At 37.8% G+C, this 17188-nt stretch overlaps 1 protein-coding gene across 6 annotated transcripts in view; it reads left to right on the forward strand.

Moving 5' to 3' along the window:
* Positions 1 to 17188, forward strand: part of LOC136882423 (beta-glucuronidase) — a 156174-nt gene that overhangs the window by 83260 nt on the left and 55726 nt on the right. For all 6 annotated transcript variants that reach the window (XM_067155065.2, XM_067155067.2, XM_068229530.1 and 3 more), the window contains exon 11: positions 12029 to 12205. In XM_067155065.2, the coding sequence (XP_067011166.2) occupies positions 12029 to 12205 (177 nt within the window). The remainder of the gene's footprint in view (positions 1 to 12028; positions 12206 to 17188) is intronic.

Raw genomic sequence — 17188 nt, forward strand, 5'->3', positions numbered from 1 at the left:
AAGCGAACTCAGTCTCGCGTCGGCGAGCGAGCAGGGGACAAGTTTTGCCTGGTAGTATGCCAGCGCATGCGCAGTTATGCTCAACCGAACAGAGCTAGGAGAAACGGCGCGCGGCCTACGTTATCTTAAACTGTTAGTCGAGTAGTCACTTGGCACAGATATTCTAGGGCGCAAAGGCCAGTTCAAAATGTTTATAAAGGGGAGGCTCACATTATTTAATACTGTCTCAACCTGAGGGCTGGTTCGAGGTCCATTCAGCCTACGTGATTAGAATTGAGGAGCTATCTGACGGTGAGATAGCGGCTCCAGTCTCGAAAGCCAAGAATAACGGCTGAAAAGATTTGTCGCACTGACCACACGACACCTCACAATCTGCAGGCCTTCGGGCTGTGCAGCGGTCGCTTGGTAGGCCAAGGCCCTTTAAGGGCTGTAGTGCCATGGGGGGGCGGCATGTCCTATGTTGCTTTTTTAGACAGACCATTTATTAAATAGCAAATTTGTACTAAATAGGTGGACTTAATACAATTAAATTCTTCTTAGAATATTATCATGGATATTTAAAGGTAATACAGAACCAGAATGAAGTTCACTACTTGTAATAAAAACCATGGAGTGAAAACTTCTGTTTTTTTCTACAATTTGCTTTAAGTTGCATCGAACACTGATAGAATGATGGGATAGGAAAGGGCTAGAAGTGGGAAGGAAGTGGCCTTGGCATTAAGTAAGATACAGCACCAGCATTTGCTTGGTGTGAAAATGGGAAACCACGGAAAACCATCTTCAGAGTTGCCAACAGTGGAGTTACCTTGACTGTCCAGAGTCGAGAGCTGGACTCTATAGTCAGAGAACACGGGTGATACAAGCGAGCCACATAACACTAAAAAATCAGACGGTTCAGCTTCAATAAAGTATGGAAGGTGATCATAGATTATTAATTGTGGAATTAAAACAAGTAAAAATCCCTAAAATTGTTCTGAAGAAGAAACCAAAGATCAGGATTTGGGAAATGGAGGAGGAGGATAAAAGAATGGCATTCCAAGATTGGATAAAAAGGAAGTTGCTTAACATGGAAATACAAAGTGGAGAAGAAGAGTGGGACAATTTAAGACAGACATTTGTGGAAGTAGCAACTGAGGTATGCGGAAAACTAAAGCAAAGTTTAAGGGAAAGTAGACACGGTGGTGGACAGACAATATAAAAAAGAAATAAAAGAAAGGAACAAGGCAAAGAAAGAAATGGATAAGGAAAAGCAAAAAAATGTTTCAGAGGGATGAGAATAAGATAGAAAAGTTACATGTGGAATACAAAAGATTGAAACTACAAGTAAAGAGGAGTATCAAGGAAGAAAAGGAGAAATGTTGGGGAGAGTTTACCAACAAAATTGAGCAAGATAGTCGAGGAAATCAGAAACTATTGTACAGAGTAATAAAATCAAAAAGAATAAATTAAGAAAAAATCGAAGCATTAAAGAGAGACGATGGATCCATAGTATATGACGAGATGGGTCTTCAGAAGGTGATGGCAAAGTTTTTTTTTGTAAAACTTTATAATGAAGATGACTGCTCGCAGGAAGAAGGAGATAAGAAAATGGAAATAATAGATGGAGAAAAAGAAGAGAACCTGATAACGTGGTAGGAACTTGAAAAGGCAGTGAAAGCAATGACCAGAGGTAAAGCAAGTGGAAAAGACAAATTCAGTGCTGATATGATTAAGGCAGCAGGAAGCATTGGACTACAGTAGCTATACCGAGCCCTCAACGCCATATGGAAGGATGAAAGGATACCTGAAGATTGGCAACAAGGAAGCATTGTCCCATTGTTCAAAAAATAAAATAGGAAGAAAAGTGAAAATTATAGAGGTATAACCCTATCATCACATGGGCTAAAAATAATGGAGAAAGTCATAGACAAATGACTGAGGGATATAGTAGAAACACAGTTAGAGGAAGAACAATATGGCTTTAGACCGAATAGATCAACCAGAGACTTGACATTTACAGCACGAACGATAATAAAAAAACATCTGGAAAGGAACAAGGAAATCGTCTTCATATTTTTGGATTTGGAAAAATCTTATGATAGTTAAGAGAAAACATGTACGGGAATGCCTACTGAAAAGGAATGTACCAAAATCATTAATTAACAAGATAAAAATGTTGTATCACCAAGCTCGATAGCTGCAGTCGCTTAGGTGCGGTCAGTATCCAGTATTCGGGAGATAGTAGGTTCGAACCCCACTGTCAGCAGCCCCGAAAATGGTTTTCTGTGGTTTCCCATTTTCACACCAGGCAAATGCTGGGGCTGTACCTTAATTAAGGCCACGGCCGCTTCCTTCCCACTCCTAGCCCTTCCCTGTGCCATCGTCGCCATAAGACCTATCGGTGTCGGTGCGACGTAAAGCAACTAGCGAAAAAAAAAAAAAAAAAAAAAAAGTTGTATGAGAGTAAAAGCAGTCTACAAGTGGGGAGTGGTGACTGAAACATTTTATACAAAAAAAGGTCTCGAGCAAGGAATTGCACTGTCGCCATTATTGTTTATTATATTGATGGATGAATGCTTTGGTATTTGCAGATGATGTGGTGATCTAGGGAAAGGGAGAAAAGGAAGTACAAAGAAGATTGGACATTTGGAATGAAAATCTGAAGAATTTTGGAATGGTAATTAGTAAAGAGAAAACTGTAGTCATGCACTGTGGAAAAGAGAAAAAAAAGAAGCCAAGTGAACGTAGATGGAGAATGGTTAGAGAATGTAGAACAGTTTACATATCTGGGTAGCATTATTAATGGAAGTAATGAAATCAACCCTGAAATTAATAACAGACTAAGTAAAGGTACGACATTTTATCAAGTCAGAGAACTTTATGAGATGAAAAAGTACCCAAGAGAACGAAATTAACATTATATAAACAGTATTTCATACCAATTTTAACATACGGACTAGAAAGTCTGGTAACTAATAAGAGATAAGATAGTAAGATCCAAGCAGCACAAATGAAATTTTTAAGAACATTGGTTAAAAGGACAAGAAGAGATAGAATTCAAATTATTAAAATCAGAAAAGAGCTAAATATAGAACCGTTAGTACAGAACATACAGAAAACAAGACTGAGATGGTTCGGACATGTAAAAAGAATGGGAAAGAACAGGTAGCAAGACGGGAATTGGAAAGAGAAATTAAGGGAAAGAGACCAGTTGGAAGACCAAGAAGAAGGTGGATGGATCAGATTTGGAAGGACATTAGAGAAGTTGGATTGGATGTGGCAGAAGTAATGGAGCAGGAAAAGTGGATAGACAGAAAGGATTGGAGGAGGCTTGTTAAACACACCGGGCAACTGGAGTGGGACATTTATGATGATGATGATGATTTCATTTTGAATGTTTCCTATATTTTTAATTAATTTTACATGTCTTACTGATGATGACCCAATGCTGGGTTGAAACATGTCTGTGTGAAGTTTCGTCTTAATTGAACGTAAAATATTTAGTATTGACTAGGAAGATTAAAATAGTTTTGTACAATTTTGTAAGAAGTCAATACAGATTTAGCATGAGATTCATAGTCTGTAATAATAATTTCAGTGTCGTTTGTCTTACCACATACCATACTACACCACTCATCAGTTGGGTATTGTTCAAGAACTACTAGTTAACGTCTCATCAGACCTCAAATGGAATACATCGACACTGGACGTTAGAAGTAATGTATGTATGTCTACCCCTTAGTTCAATTTCCTGATACAGGGTTGAGAATGAGGTGAGCTGAAATTATATGGCACGTTTTTTTGGCTGGATGCCCTTCCTGAGGAGCTAATGAAGATTATGAATGAAATTGGGTACGAGGTGGAAGGAATCGGCTGTGGGCTATGAATAGGAACTGTCTGCCTGGAAGTGAAAATGGGAATCTAAAAGAAAACCATTCTCAGGGCAGCCGCTAGTGCAATTCGAACCCACTCATCTCCCGAATACAGAGATTAACTCCAAAGGTAGCAAGTTAACACATCAGTGTACCTCCTAGGAACTCTTTAACGGGTGCACCCGCACCACCCTGTCGATTTTACAGACCGCCCGGTTAACAGAACGTACATATGTGCTGGTTAGTTAATATTAATACATATTTGAGTCATTGGATGTTCCAAATTTAAATACTGTAAAACTATTGATTTAAATGATAAATCTTCAGTATTGTCAGCATAATTGCATCAATTACGCCAGAGTTTAAATTTTTACCTTAACTATAACATAGTGTCATGCGTGAGTGGTGCCTGAATTAGCAAGGAATATTGTGCGAGGACTCTATTCTGCATGACGTCGCAAAAAAAAAAAAAAAAAAAAAAAAAACGTATAGCACTACACAGCAACCGAGTGGTAACATGGCGTTACAGGAATATGAACGAGCAGTAGAATACTAGAAGTTCAAAATACTATCTTGTTCATGACACTAAAACAGTTCAGTTTTGCAGTTAATGTTTACCTGTCTGATGTTATTGTTAATGCACTGAAGGGAATCACTTGAAACTTTATCGTATTTATTTATTATGTAGTATTCCCCACCTGGCTACTCATTCCTGCCACCCAACTGACAAAAATTTCTGGGGAGAACCCTGCATATGTGGCCACTCTGCTTGATAAGAGGTTGGAAGTAAGGCAAGCAGAATTATTAGCTTGCTACAAAGGAACCTGCAAGGGTGGAGAATGACATACCTTTGTTTTGTAAGTCTTATAGGGCCTACCAGTTTGGCATCCTATGTCTAATGAAAACATTAAAGAAATTGAGGAGGCTCAGGAGTCATTTTTGTTCCCTACTTAACTGCATATATCTCAGGGCAGCGACGGCATCATCATCTTCTTCTTCTTTTTCTGTTGGGCATTGCAGATGTCTGTCCATTTCCCAACATATTCAGCCACATCTTCCTTCTCTGTCCAACTCATGACAGCTCACCATTCTCCACCTCTCAGTGTAGTTGACAGGTGAAGACCATGAACTTCGTTTTTGTTGTACTGATGTTAAGTCCTCAATTAATAATGGTGAGATTAATCTTGTTTACCAAAATTTGGAAATCATCAGCATTGCCACAAGTACCATACCAACTGCATATCTGAATGAGTTGATATGAACTCCAAAGATTTTTACACTCACTCCTTAAGAATTTCCTTGATTATTCTTGTGGCACTTAGAGCAATTAAAGGCATAATTACCCCAAGTGACAGCACCAAGGGTCTGACCGTGAAACAAAGGCACGGTTCAGATAGGTGGAAACGTGCTAGACAAAGACAAATAAAAGGAAAAAGGCACTTACCATTAGAAAATTAAACAGGGCCCCCAAAGGAGCGGATAAAATACACCTGGTCATACCAAAAATCACCCCTTTTAAAGGAAAACACCAACACCTTGGGGAACAAAGATATTTAATCAGCATAATTAAGTAATAAACAAATAGGAAGGAATATCCTCGCTGGAAAATAATAAAATTAAAAATTTAAAATTTTTAAATTCAAACCAAAACCCTACGGTCGACCGTTTATTAAGGAAATAATTATTTAGTTCTTAAAGGACTTAGTAAGATAATGTAGATTTATGAAACCCCTCATCAACTCTCAAGTTTTCTTACAACCAAAAGTTTTCTTTGTACAGTACCAAAGTTTTTTTTTAACATCCTTTCAACCGTGAGAAACAACCTTGACAGAAACAGTTTTTAATGTTGATACATAAAACCCCTTTTTAGGATGTGTCAAACGACCCCCTGCAAGGATGGGTAGGTATTACGTGCACTTTTCACGAAATTAAAATAATAATAATAATAATAAGCTCAGAAACACCGGGAGGAAAAACGAGCAGAAGGCAAAAATTAAAATCTCAAAGAAAAAATTAAATGGACCAAGGTAATCCGCGCACAAGTCAGAATTCATCACGGGCACATCAAAAACAAATCATCAATACCATCACAACATCAACAACATTAGCATTCCCATGGCAACGACCAACAATAGGTCAAGGGAAGAAAGGGGCCAATCACAGGCCGCAAACAACAATAGGCGAAACCTAACAAAGGACAAAGAAAACAGACGCAGAAAATAACCCAAAAACCCAAAAGGAAGAATAAAATTGAGTAAAATTAAAATAAAAAATTAAACAGAGAAGCAAGAAAGCAAGGTACCGGGACACGCTGTACACGTAACACCCACATCCCTGAAGCGACTCGCTTGTTAAATTATTCCAGTGAAATAATAGCCTTTTAGCACAAAACTTTTAGGCCTAGAAAAGCCATTAATAAACACTAGGTTTCCCATTTACGATTTCGAAGAATCCAAAACGTTCTTTCACACAGTACGCAAGCCCCAATTTAACAGACATAATTACACATGCTATAAGTTCCAATTAACAAGCCGAAAATTTGAAATTCCACAAGGCAAGACTTAGTTTTTAGATGACGCCAGTTACATAGTGTCGCACACACTTTCTTCACATAGGAAAATTTTCAGGTCTTTCACCAAAAATCAGTAAAGGTTTAGTTGTAACAACACTTACAGTTTCATCCAAATGAAGTTGTGAGGGCGGCTTCGGTAGTATATGCTACTTACTTACTTGGAAGAAAAACATAACATACAAATTCCAGACGAGGAATAATAAACCAAAACAACTTGCAGAATTCACCAGGGCAAAAGCCCTACGTATGTAACCTTAACCAGGCTCGAACATTTTCGGAGAAATCATCTCCTTAGGGAGAGAGAAGCCACACGCGTCCATCTCTTCCTTGTCACCAAACAGCAATAGCGACTTCCCAAGATTCCGCAGTGCCGGCCCCAACGATCACATGCGCACAGAGGGTAAGCGCCTGAGTGGTAACGTAGCTCGCGAGGTAGTACATACCTACGCCACTAGAGTGCAGGAGAATTCAGTCAGGCACAGATAGGACGTGCATACAGTCAACTGGGCAACGAATAACCTTTCCAGCGGCGAAGTTTCCAGCAATAAGTTTTGAAAAGAAGAAATAAAGAAGTGGCAAACCACTTCTAAGAACACAGTTTTTCCACAGCCATGAGGCTAGTTCGAAAATATTTCCCAAGAGGGAAAAATTGTTACGCAGGTAACAATTCTATCTGTATATAATTTAAATTGAACAGAAAACAGTATACATTCTTGTCATACAACCCTCTGAATTTTAGTATCGGATGTAGTAATTTTGCCAATTCAATGTTTGCTGTCTGGCACCAATATAAATTCTGGATAACTTTTACGTCTTCATTGTCTAAATTGATTTCAGGGAGGACCTTAAATAATTTTTTCTGCACCTTATCAAATACCTTCTTTATAATCAGCGAAGCAGGCAAAATTACCCTTTTATTACTCAGAACATCTTTCTAACAGTGCATTTATACAACATAAAATTTCTTGGGTATCAAGAGGCTTTCTTAAAACCAAACTGTGTTATTTCAAGATCCTTTTCACATTTTGCTCTTGTTTTGGCAAGGATATTTCCGGGGCATGGCTCATAAGACTGATCAGATGATAATTACTACAACTTTTTGGATGAGTTTCTGAGTTGTAGTTAGAATAGAATACTTCCACCCCCTAGTTCTGGATCGTCTGAAACTAGGGAGAGAGCACTCTTTTATTGCAATTCATTAAAGTTTGATACATGCATTACATTTTCCTCTTATAATTATTTGACTAAATATAAATTATTTTGTCCTACGTATTAATAATGCCTTTGCTGGCAGGACCTAGTGTTTACAGTGCACTATGTCTTCTGGTATGGGCTAGAGCAATTTTGTTACTTTCATAGATCTGTCTCTGTCTTATCCTTGGCTTTGACAGTATGAAAGTGACTGAGGTATGAGCGATGCTAGTAATGCCAATCCTTCTGCAATCAGTCTCTGCTATGAATGGTGTGAAAATGTTGCTCATAGGGTCGGTTGGTGTATGCGTTTCAGTGGGCTTGGCAGACTGATATGTAATAGCAACTTCTGGCTCGGTGAGGAAAGCAATGGGAAACTACCTCACTCCTCACTTCCCTAGTATGCCTCTTCAGTGATGCCTAGGCCATCTGTGACAACTGATGGCGAAGCTGTTGAGGATCCAACCAGCCTTAGGGCTGAAGACTGAACATACACATATTAATAATGCTATATTGTCTAGGATAACATGTATGTTCACTTTCCTTAGCTTACTGAATGCTTACTTTTGTGTCAAAAGTCTTTTGGAGTATCCTGCCATTAACAACATGCCTTACTTAACGGCTGAATTATGAATAGAAGATAATGACACGACTACAACAATTTATATATTACTATATTTTATATTATATTTAACCTACTAGTAATTATATTCATTATTCTAGGACATGCAGGCCTCTTATCCATCTTGTCCTCATCCTCCTTTATTCTCGTTTGTATTTGTTTTGATTGTTTAAATTTCCTTTCTCAACATACTTTTTAAAATAGAGTAGAACTTGGCTTAATCGAACTTCGCTTAACCGAAATGCTCTAGCAAAATTTTAAAAATGTTAATTTTGTTTTTACCCTCTCGTTCTTAGCCGTCGATATTATAAGTGCTGAGAGCTACTGGGCAAACCCTGTTTTTATATTATGACTTATGCCAGAATGCATGTGTAGCATAAAACAAAAGAGTTTCTTACCCTCTAGTTCATTCCATGATGAATTTTTTCTTGAACAAGTGGGAATTATTATTATTATTATTATTATTATTATTATTATTATTATTATTATTATTATTATTATTATTATTTGTCGTTTAGGCCTACTGAGGACCACGGGGCTCATATCTACTCTTCGGTAAAGTTGTTGCTTTCTTCTTCTTCTTCTTCTTCTTCTTCTTCTTCTTCTTCTTCTTCTTCTTCTTCTTCTTCTTCTTCTTCTTCCAATACTCCTTCATTTGCTGACTATGAGCCAGCTTTCTCTCCTCTGTCCACTTAGTTCCTGTAGTCTTCTTACTTGTAAGGGACGTTGGGAAAACTCCGTGCCGGATGGCTTGACGGAACTGCAGTCGGTCATGAGTTTGTCCCAGTGGGATATCTAGTTGTTCCATATCCGACTTAACTGACGTGATCCATTTGTTCTTAGAAGCCTTGCCTCTTCCTGTTACTGTTAATATCCTGTTGGTGAGTCTTTTGGAATCCAGACGGGCCAAGTGTCCATAAAAGGTCAGGCGCCTTTTCCTTATAGATTGATTATTATTATTATTATTATTATTATTATTATTATTATTATTACTCTATTATTCGTCATGAAGATCATGTAGACTGTGGTTAACGTTGCTTCAGTTGCGGGAGTTTCATCTTGTTTACTGCTCGGACTATACTGCAGCTTCTGTTAGGAAACCAGGGAAGGCCAACAACCCTTCTCCATTCATATTTTTCTTTCACCCAAGGTCGTGGCAGATTGGGTAAATTAATTGAGCATTCTTCTAAGATACCAAACCGCAAAACTATGAAAGAGGGTAGGTATGAAAAGGTAAGCGAAGTGGTATTTCTTTGGTTTACACAACAACGTGAAAAAGGAATACCTTTATCCGGTTAAATTATTGCCTACAAAGTTAGGGGATGATGGAATGGACTTCAAGGCTAGTTCAGGATGGCTAGATAGATTTAAAAATAGATATGGCATACGTCAGTTACATCTAAGTGGCGAGAAGTTTTCCGCGGACCCACTGTCTGTTGATGTTTTTTTTTTTTTTTTAATTTGAAGAGATCAGTGAAGGATTGACAAAAGATCAGGTGTATAATGGTGACAAAACAGGGTTACATTTTAAAATGTTGCCCAAAACATTCTTAGCATCAATAAAAGAAAAATCTGCAGCAGGTCACGAAAAGAATAAGGAGAGGATTACGGTTTTAGCATGTGCTAATGCTTCAGGCACCCATAGGGTGCCACTAAAATGCAATAGGAAAATCGAAAAACCCTAGAGCTCATAAAAATATTGCCGCCACTGCCTTACCCGTTTACTATAGAACTCAAAAAAGTGCCTGGATGTCCTTGCAACTTTTCGAAAAATGGTTCTTCCAAAAGTTTGTACCTAGCATTGAATACTTTTTGAAGTCTAAGAGATTACCCAGAAAAGCAGTTTTGTTGATTGATAATGCACCAACACACCCAGGGGAGTTGGGAAGTTTCTGTTGTTCGGTTTCTGCCTTCTGACGAGCTTAGTTCAACCCATGGACCAGGATGTTCTGGAAGCATTCAAACGCCATTATCATGCGTTTCTGCTACGATCTATTCTGAGTGATTGTGAATTATCCGGTAAAAGTCTTACGGATTCGTTCAAACCTATGAACATGAAACATGTGATTTATTGGTGTGCCCAATCCTGGGAAAAGATTACATCAGTGACTCTTTGTAATTCCTGGAACAAACTATATGAAGGAACTTTTTTGGAAGATTAGGAAAATGATGACAACCTGCAAGAGAGGGTGAAACAAATTCCAGGATATGAGAATGTTATCCAGTGTGAGGTGAACGAGTGATTACAATCAATGATGCTGAACTTGATCTAACAGACCAAGAAATAGGGGATTCCCTGTTACTGCCAAGGGTTGAAGCAGACGACTCTGACCTCGACAATAGCAGATCTGAGAATCGAGTTACAACAGATGATGGATTTAATGCACTGGAGGTAAGATTGATTTCAAATTTTTATTAAAATACAGTACCACAGGCTTTAATTACAGTACTGTAATAAAATTACTGTATACAGCATTCAGTTCAGTAGTAACAAAAGAAATGGTTTCATTATTTCAGATTGCTTTGTGCTTTGTTGAACAAAGCAATGAATCTACACCAGCTGATATATTGTTGATTAAACGATGGCGCAACATAGCTGCACCAAGAAAATTCAGGAGAAAATCACTGATTTTATACAATGAGTGACATTATGTAAAAATTTTAATGCACCTTTGCTTAACAGATTGTATGCATTTTTATTTTGACATATAACTTCTGAAAATATTTACCGTGTGCCATCCGAAAGAACATATCGACCGAAGTGGCTCCGACCCCTTCATTTAGGATAAACTGGGTTCTACTGTACAAAAAAATTTGCTATTCTTTTCGGCGTAATCCACTCTTTTTTTAAATAGTTTAGTAATTGTATAGAATTCTCTCTTTCTTTCCATTTTCATTTCATAATCACTTCCCAGATATTTTACTCTCAGTGCTTTGGCTGCCCTACAAACTCTTAATAGATACGCTTTTTCCATTTCTTCTCCAAACAGTAGACACTGATTTTCATTATTTCTCTCTCTCTCTCTCACCCTTATTTTTATGAATTACCATTAGCCACCACACCATTCCTCTCACTTCTCTGTTAGGAAGCCTTCCTCTCCTTATTCCGATATTGAGTATAATTTTACAAAATTCCAGCAGTGTCCTTTTAGTTCCACATTCTGCTGTCTGTTTCTCAATATCCTTCACTCTGACCATTACTTCTTACTGAACTCCTTATCTTTATACTGAATCTCTTTACCCCAGTAGCTTTCCATTCCTACTCTGTCGAGCATCCTTTTCACTTTCGTTAGCCAGTAATCATCCTTTAAGTGTTCCATCTGTTGTTTGTATGCTAAATTCATTATTTCTCTACCTTCTCTAACCGCTATTTTATTACTTTCCTGGCTATATCTGCTTGAATGCTTATATCCTCACATAGTCTTCTAACTCCACAACTGGCCATGCAATCTGGAAGCCCCATAATTAGTTTATTATTTATTACATCTAATTTTTTTTCTCCCTACTTCAATGCCCCATACAATGAATGTTCTTCAAACCACTAGCACATTTAAAATATTTTTAAATTACTTGTATTCAGTATATTAGGCATTTTTTCAGGTGTAGTTACAAGTTGACTTTAACCAGTTTTCAGGGATTTCACTAGTGTGTTATACACATTGTCATAAACTCAAAAATCTATCATGTCTAGTTTTATGGACCATGAAAACATAAAGCAAAACAACACACATCGGAACAGTGGGAACTGATTATGTAAGCAATACTTATATGCTTTAATTTTCTCTTTCACAGGCACCATATGTAGATGTGATTGGTGTAAACCGCTACTTCTCGTGGTACTCTGACCCAGGACTGCTAGAACTTGTTACTTATCAAGTTCTTAACGAACTCACTGGGTGGTACGAGACATTCAAAAAGCCCGTCTACATGAGCGAGTATGGTGCAGATGCTTTACCTGGGCTACATTCGGTATGTATCCAATTACAAATGGATGCACGGAGTGATGTATCATAATTCCTATCACCATACTCTTTTTGGATATGGTCGGAAACCTTTCCCGTCTCCCTTCTGTTCGTTTTGTATTTAAAAGATTTGAGCAGAGCTGTGTCAGCGTCATGGCAGCATGTTTTGGCATAGAATAAGTACAGTGAGGCTGATATTGCCAAAACAAAATATCTAGTCAGTATGGGCCGGTTGCAGAAACAAAGCCTTAGATAATGTCTACCTAAACAATGTCTAAGTTAAGCACGATCTTTCACTGCATAAACAGTGTTCAGCTGGTGTTTAGTTAGACGTTGTTTAAAGTGTCAATATTGGTTTGAAAATGGAAATAGAAATATCTTCCATGCCACTCTTTGCTTGTCGCAAGCAATGAAATTTGAAGGTGCGCGCACCAAATGTTAGTCAGCTGTCGGCTTTCTACACATTACTTAAATATGGCTAAGCATGAGCATGACTTGCCCACAGATAAGAATATCACTTTCAGTGAAATTAAATCTCATAATATAATCGACATTAAACAGACACGCCACCATAAGAGGAAGTGCAGCTTTGATTATAGTGTTGTTACAGTGAGTGTAATCTAAATAGCTTCAGTGAAGTGAAGATGAAACAATAGTACTGTGTAACCGAATGACTTGTATGGGCCATACAGATGCAGCTTGTGTTCTGGAGATCATCACAATAAAACCCATGCACACACAACCTATGTTTTAGTGTCACTATTATGTGTGCTTACTTGGCAATAAATATAACTGACTCCCTCCCGGTTGATGTATGCGACAGCCCTCTGACGATCAGGACAAGTTATTCTAATATGGGTATAGCCAAAGAGACGTATAATTCCAGGGAAAATATCCCAAATATAATAAAATATATCGGTTGCCAAGAATTGTAGTCATGTTGACAATTACCGGACGTCTCTTATGTCAGTCTCAAGAAACAAGTCCCTTATATTAGCTTTGAATGCAGCAAATCTATGATAGTTTGTGATTTGTACAAGAGCGCATGCACGAATTAGGAACACTTGGAAATGGTTTCAGATTTTTTCCTGCATGAACGTTCATGTAGTAGTAAATATTGCCGTTAGATGTCGGCACCATTCCTAATGAATTTATATTGGATTTGATAGACTGATCGATTGATTGAGGTTGTGTCCTGAATATTTTATTGTAAATATATCACTCATTTGGACTGAAAAGCAGAAACATTTGCACGGGACATGCAAGGTACAAATAAAACAACTTATTTTGAAGTCTATATTATGTAATTTCTATGGTTTTTTTACAGGATAGTATTAATAGCTCGATCAGTGACAATAATACGATGCAAAGATGAATGAATACTTATTATTATTATTTATTATTTATATATTTTACGCCCACACTGGAGCACTTAAATCAATCAATACATTTGAGTTAATTTCTTTTTTTCTTCTCCCAGAACTTGTTGCCGAGTTATACCCAATTCTTCCAAATCATCCTGAACTTCTTTGAACCAATTATTAATTATTTTATTTTGCAAAAAATAATCAAATAGTTGTTTCAATATCCTGGTGTCTGGTAATCCTGATATGTGACAGAAAAAGGAAATTCTTCTTTTACGCATTGTAGATATTATTGATTCACATTCACAATAGACAATGCTGTTAGGCAACAATCTCCACTGTCCATCAACTTGGTGTTTTTTATTAATAATTGTTCTAAGAATTCGTCTATCAGTTTTCTGTAATTTGTCTGTTGTAGATTTTACATTTAATTTGAATAAAGTTTCACTAGCGTACGTTGCCTCTGGTTTAACTATGTAATTATAGTGTTTCAGCTTAGCGTTTATCGAAAGAGATTTTTTTTAATAGGTTGGCCAGGTAAGTCTTTGTGCTTGTTTAAATTTAGTTGTTCTGTGTTCTATTGCTTCTTTTTCATTTGTGTTCCATGTTATTATTTCCCCAAGATATTTGAATATATTATAATACAATACCTATAATCATTTTCATTCTTGATGATGATGATGATGATGATGATGATGCTTGTTGTTTACAGGGGCCTAACATCTAGGTCATCAGCCCTATTTTCATTCTTCGCCTTGCTCTATTCAGATTAATGTCATCAAATAAATCTAGATTGTCGTCATCAGTTGAAGATTCACTGGACCCACTCGTAAAACTAATGTCTGACATCTGAAAATATACAAGCTTTCAAGAAAATTACGGAAAAGTGTTATTTATAAGGATCTGTCTTTGTGAACCACATGTGATAGGAGCTGACGCACATGCCTCATTTAGAAATCCGAAAACAATCCCCAAATCTGTTGACTGTTCTCAAACTGTACGAAACTGGAATCCACGCCTGCACGAACAGCAGACTAGTAATCAGAATACCAAATTCTTGCTCCACGAACGCTTCAAATACAGCGAAGTACATGTACGCAAGCGCCTGACAGTTTGGGATAGTTCGTATTGCTGCGCGAACAAAGCTATTATCTCTTGGAAAACCAAATTGTATTTTAAAGTGTACCTCCCCGTACATTTCAAATTAATCACAGTGTGATCAGACTAACCTTCCTTTCTGGAATCGGCTCAACATGATGAATAAATTATATGTTTCATGGTACATAACCTCTGATTGTGATTCACTCCTAAAATTCTGGGCAGTGTTTAAACATGGTCGGTTGAACATCAGTTTTAGACAGTGTCTAAGTGATAAACAACATCTTTGCAATGTGGCAGCCATACTTAGACATTGTTTAACCATAAACTTCGTCTAAACACCGTTTCTGCAATCGGCCCAATGGGTTTGAAAATTTATAGTTGACATTCTTTTTTTTTCCTAATTGTAAACTAATTTACACGTCTTCAAGACTAAGTCGATGTATAGTGGGTGCGTGATGTACATATAGAAAGAGAACAACTACAGTTAAAACTATATTGGTACCACAGAGAGTTGTGGGAGCTTTAATGGGTGCACTGGAGTCCCTTTAGCCATCCACGAGTTCTAGATCATTTCCCACCATTGGGGCAGTAGATGTGCTTGGCGAAGTTTCATGGTGTGTGGAACTTGGCTTACAATTGCCTTTACTTTGAAAGCTGTGCAATAAACCTTTTGTAATTCTGACAAGCTGCTCTGTTCTCTCAAATGTGTTTTTGATAATTTTGAAGGGATTTGTTGTCCGTACGTTGCAACATTTTGTGAAGTAAAGAAAATTTTTACAATATGCTTCACGTTACACCAACACAGATAGGTCTTATGGCGACGATAGGATAGAAAAGGTCTAGGAGTGGGAAGGAAGAGACCGTGGCCTTAATTAAGGTACAGCCCCAGCATTTGCCTGGTGTGAAAATGTGAAACCATGGAAAATCCGTTCAGGGCTGCCAATAGTGGGGTTCGAATCCACTGTCTCCCAAATGCAAGCTGATAGCTATGCTACCCAACCCACTCAGCCACTTTGCACTTCTCTGAATCACAGTTTTCTCAAATGTTCTCATTTGTTTCTTACTTTTTTCCACCATATCCTTGTGCTCCACATTGGAGTCCAGAGCTATACTAACTGTTAGCCACATGGCGTAGTGGTTTTAGCACCATAAGATAGCAGCATCTGGGCTAGTGGTTTAACGTCACGCTAATACATTGAAGGTTTTCGGCGATGCAAGGGTGGGAAAGAGCTAGGAGTGGGAAGGTAGCAGCCGTGGCCGTAATTAAGGTACAGCTCCATCATTTGCCAGATGTGAAAATGGGAAACCACAGAATGCAAGCTCACTGCTGTCTGTCACATTGAGTGATATCATTCTTTCCTTGTCAACTCCTGTACGGTGAACTCTGCTCCAGCACAAGACTTTATGGAGTCCCTTTCAGGCGCTTCAAGGATCAGCTAAAGCATACTATGAAAAGAGCAGGAATTAACACTCAATCCTGGGATATGCTTACTGAGAACCGTACACTTTGGCACCATTCTGTTTCTACATCAGTTACTGTGTTTGAAGTGGAACAATGTAGACATAAAGAGGCTGTCAAACACAGCCATTCTATGTGATTTTTGTGGACGTTTGTTTCATGCCAAGATTGGTCTACCAATCATATAAAACATATTCACAAAACATTGAGAGTGGGGAAAATGTAAATTGCTGAAGAATATGTTTTCTCAGATACAAATGCAGCCGACAGTGACGACTGATGCATAGGAATCCCTACTGTGTAGATGTGTGCTTGACACGACATATGTCTACTCAGAATCATCTTCCTCCTCGCCCATCACCCTTATCCAGAGATCTCCTGGGTCAGACTGTGGATCGTTGACCTGCATCTGCTCCTTGCACCTTCTTGGAGACACAAGAGATGCACGTCGCTTCTGAGATACTCCTTAGATCTTTGTTCTGATCAGTCTCCACTCATTAATGTGTTTTAACTGTTCAAGACGCTAATTATATTATTATTTACATTTTATGGCCTTCATTGGACCACTCTAGCCAACTTTATACAAAGAATTTTTCAGTTTCCTGTCAGCCCAGTACTGCTTCATTCTCTCTGATCTTATCCTTCTTTCTTCATTGGAAATCACCCTTCCTATTGTCTGTTGATTCTGGTTTGCCTGTCTGTGAGTTTCCTGATTTTGTCGGTTTTGTTTCTTAGGTCTTCCACTGTAATTTGTAGTACATCCATATCTTCCTTGATTTCTGTAATCCACTTAATGTTGCACTTACTATTCCATAAGTTTTCTATTATTCTCCTGATGATCCTGTTCTCTGGTGTCCTGATTAGTTACTATTCCATAAGTTTTCTATTATTCTCCTGATGATCCTGTTCTCTGATGTCCTGATTAGATGTCCAAAGAATGAAATGCGTTTCTTCCTGATTGTGCTCATTACTGGTTCTATTTCCGTGTAGACTGTTTCATTAGAAGCTAATTATAATAGAACAAAATAATTTTAATATGTACAATATAGGTGAAGTATCAATTTTC

The sequence above is a fragment of the Anabrus simplex genome, chromosome 10, assembly GCF_040414725.1.
Source record: "Anabrus simplex isolate iqAnaSimp1 chromosome 10, ASM4041472v1, whole genome shotgun sequence".
NCBI classification, from domain to species: domain Eukaryota; kingdom Metazoa; phylum Arthropoda; class Insecta; order Orthoptera; family Tettigoniidae; genus Anabrus; species Anabrus simplex.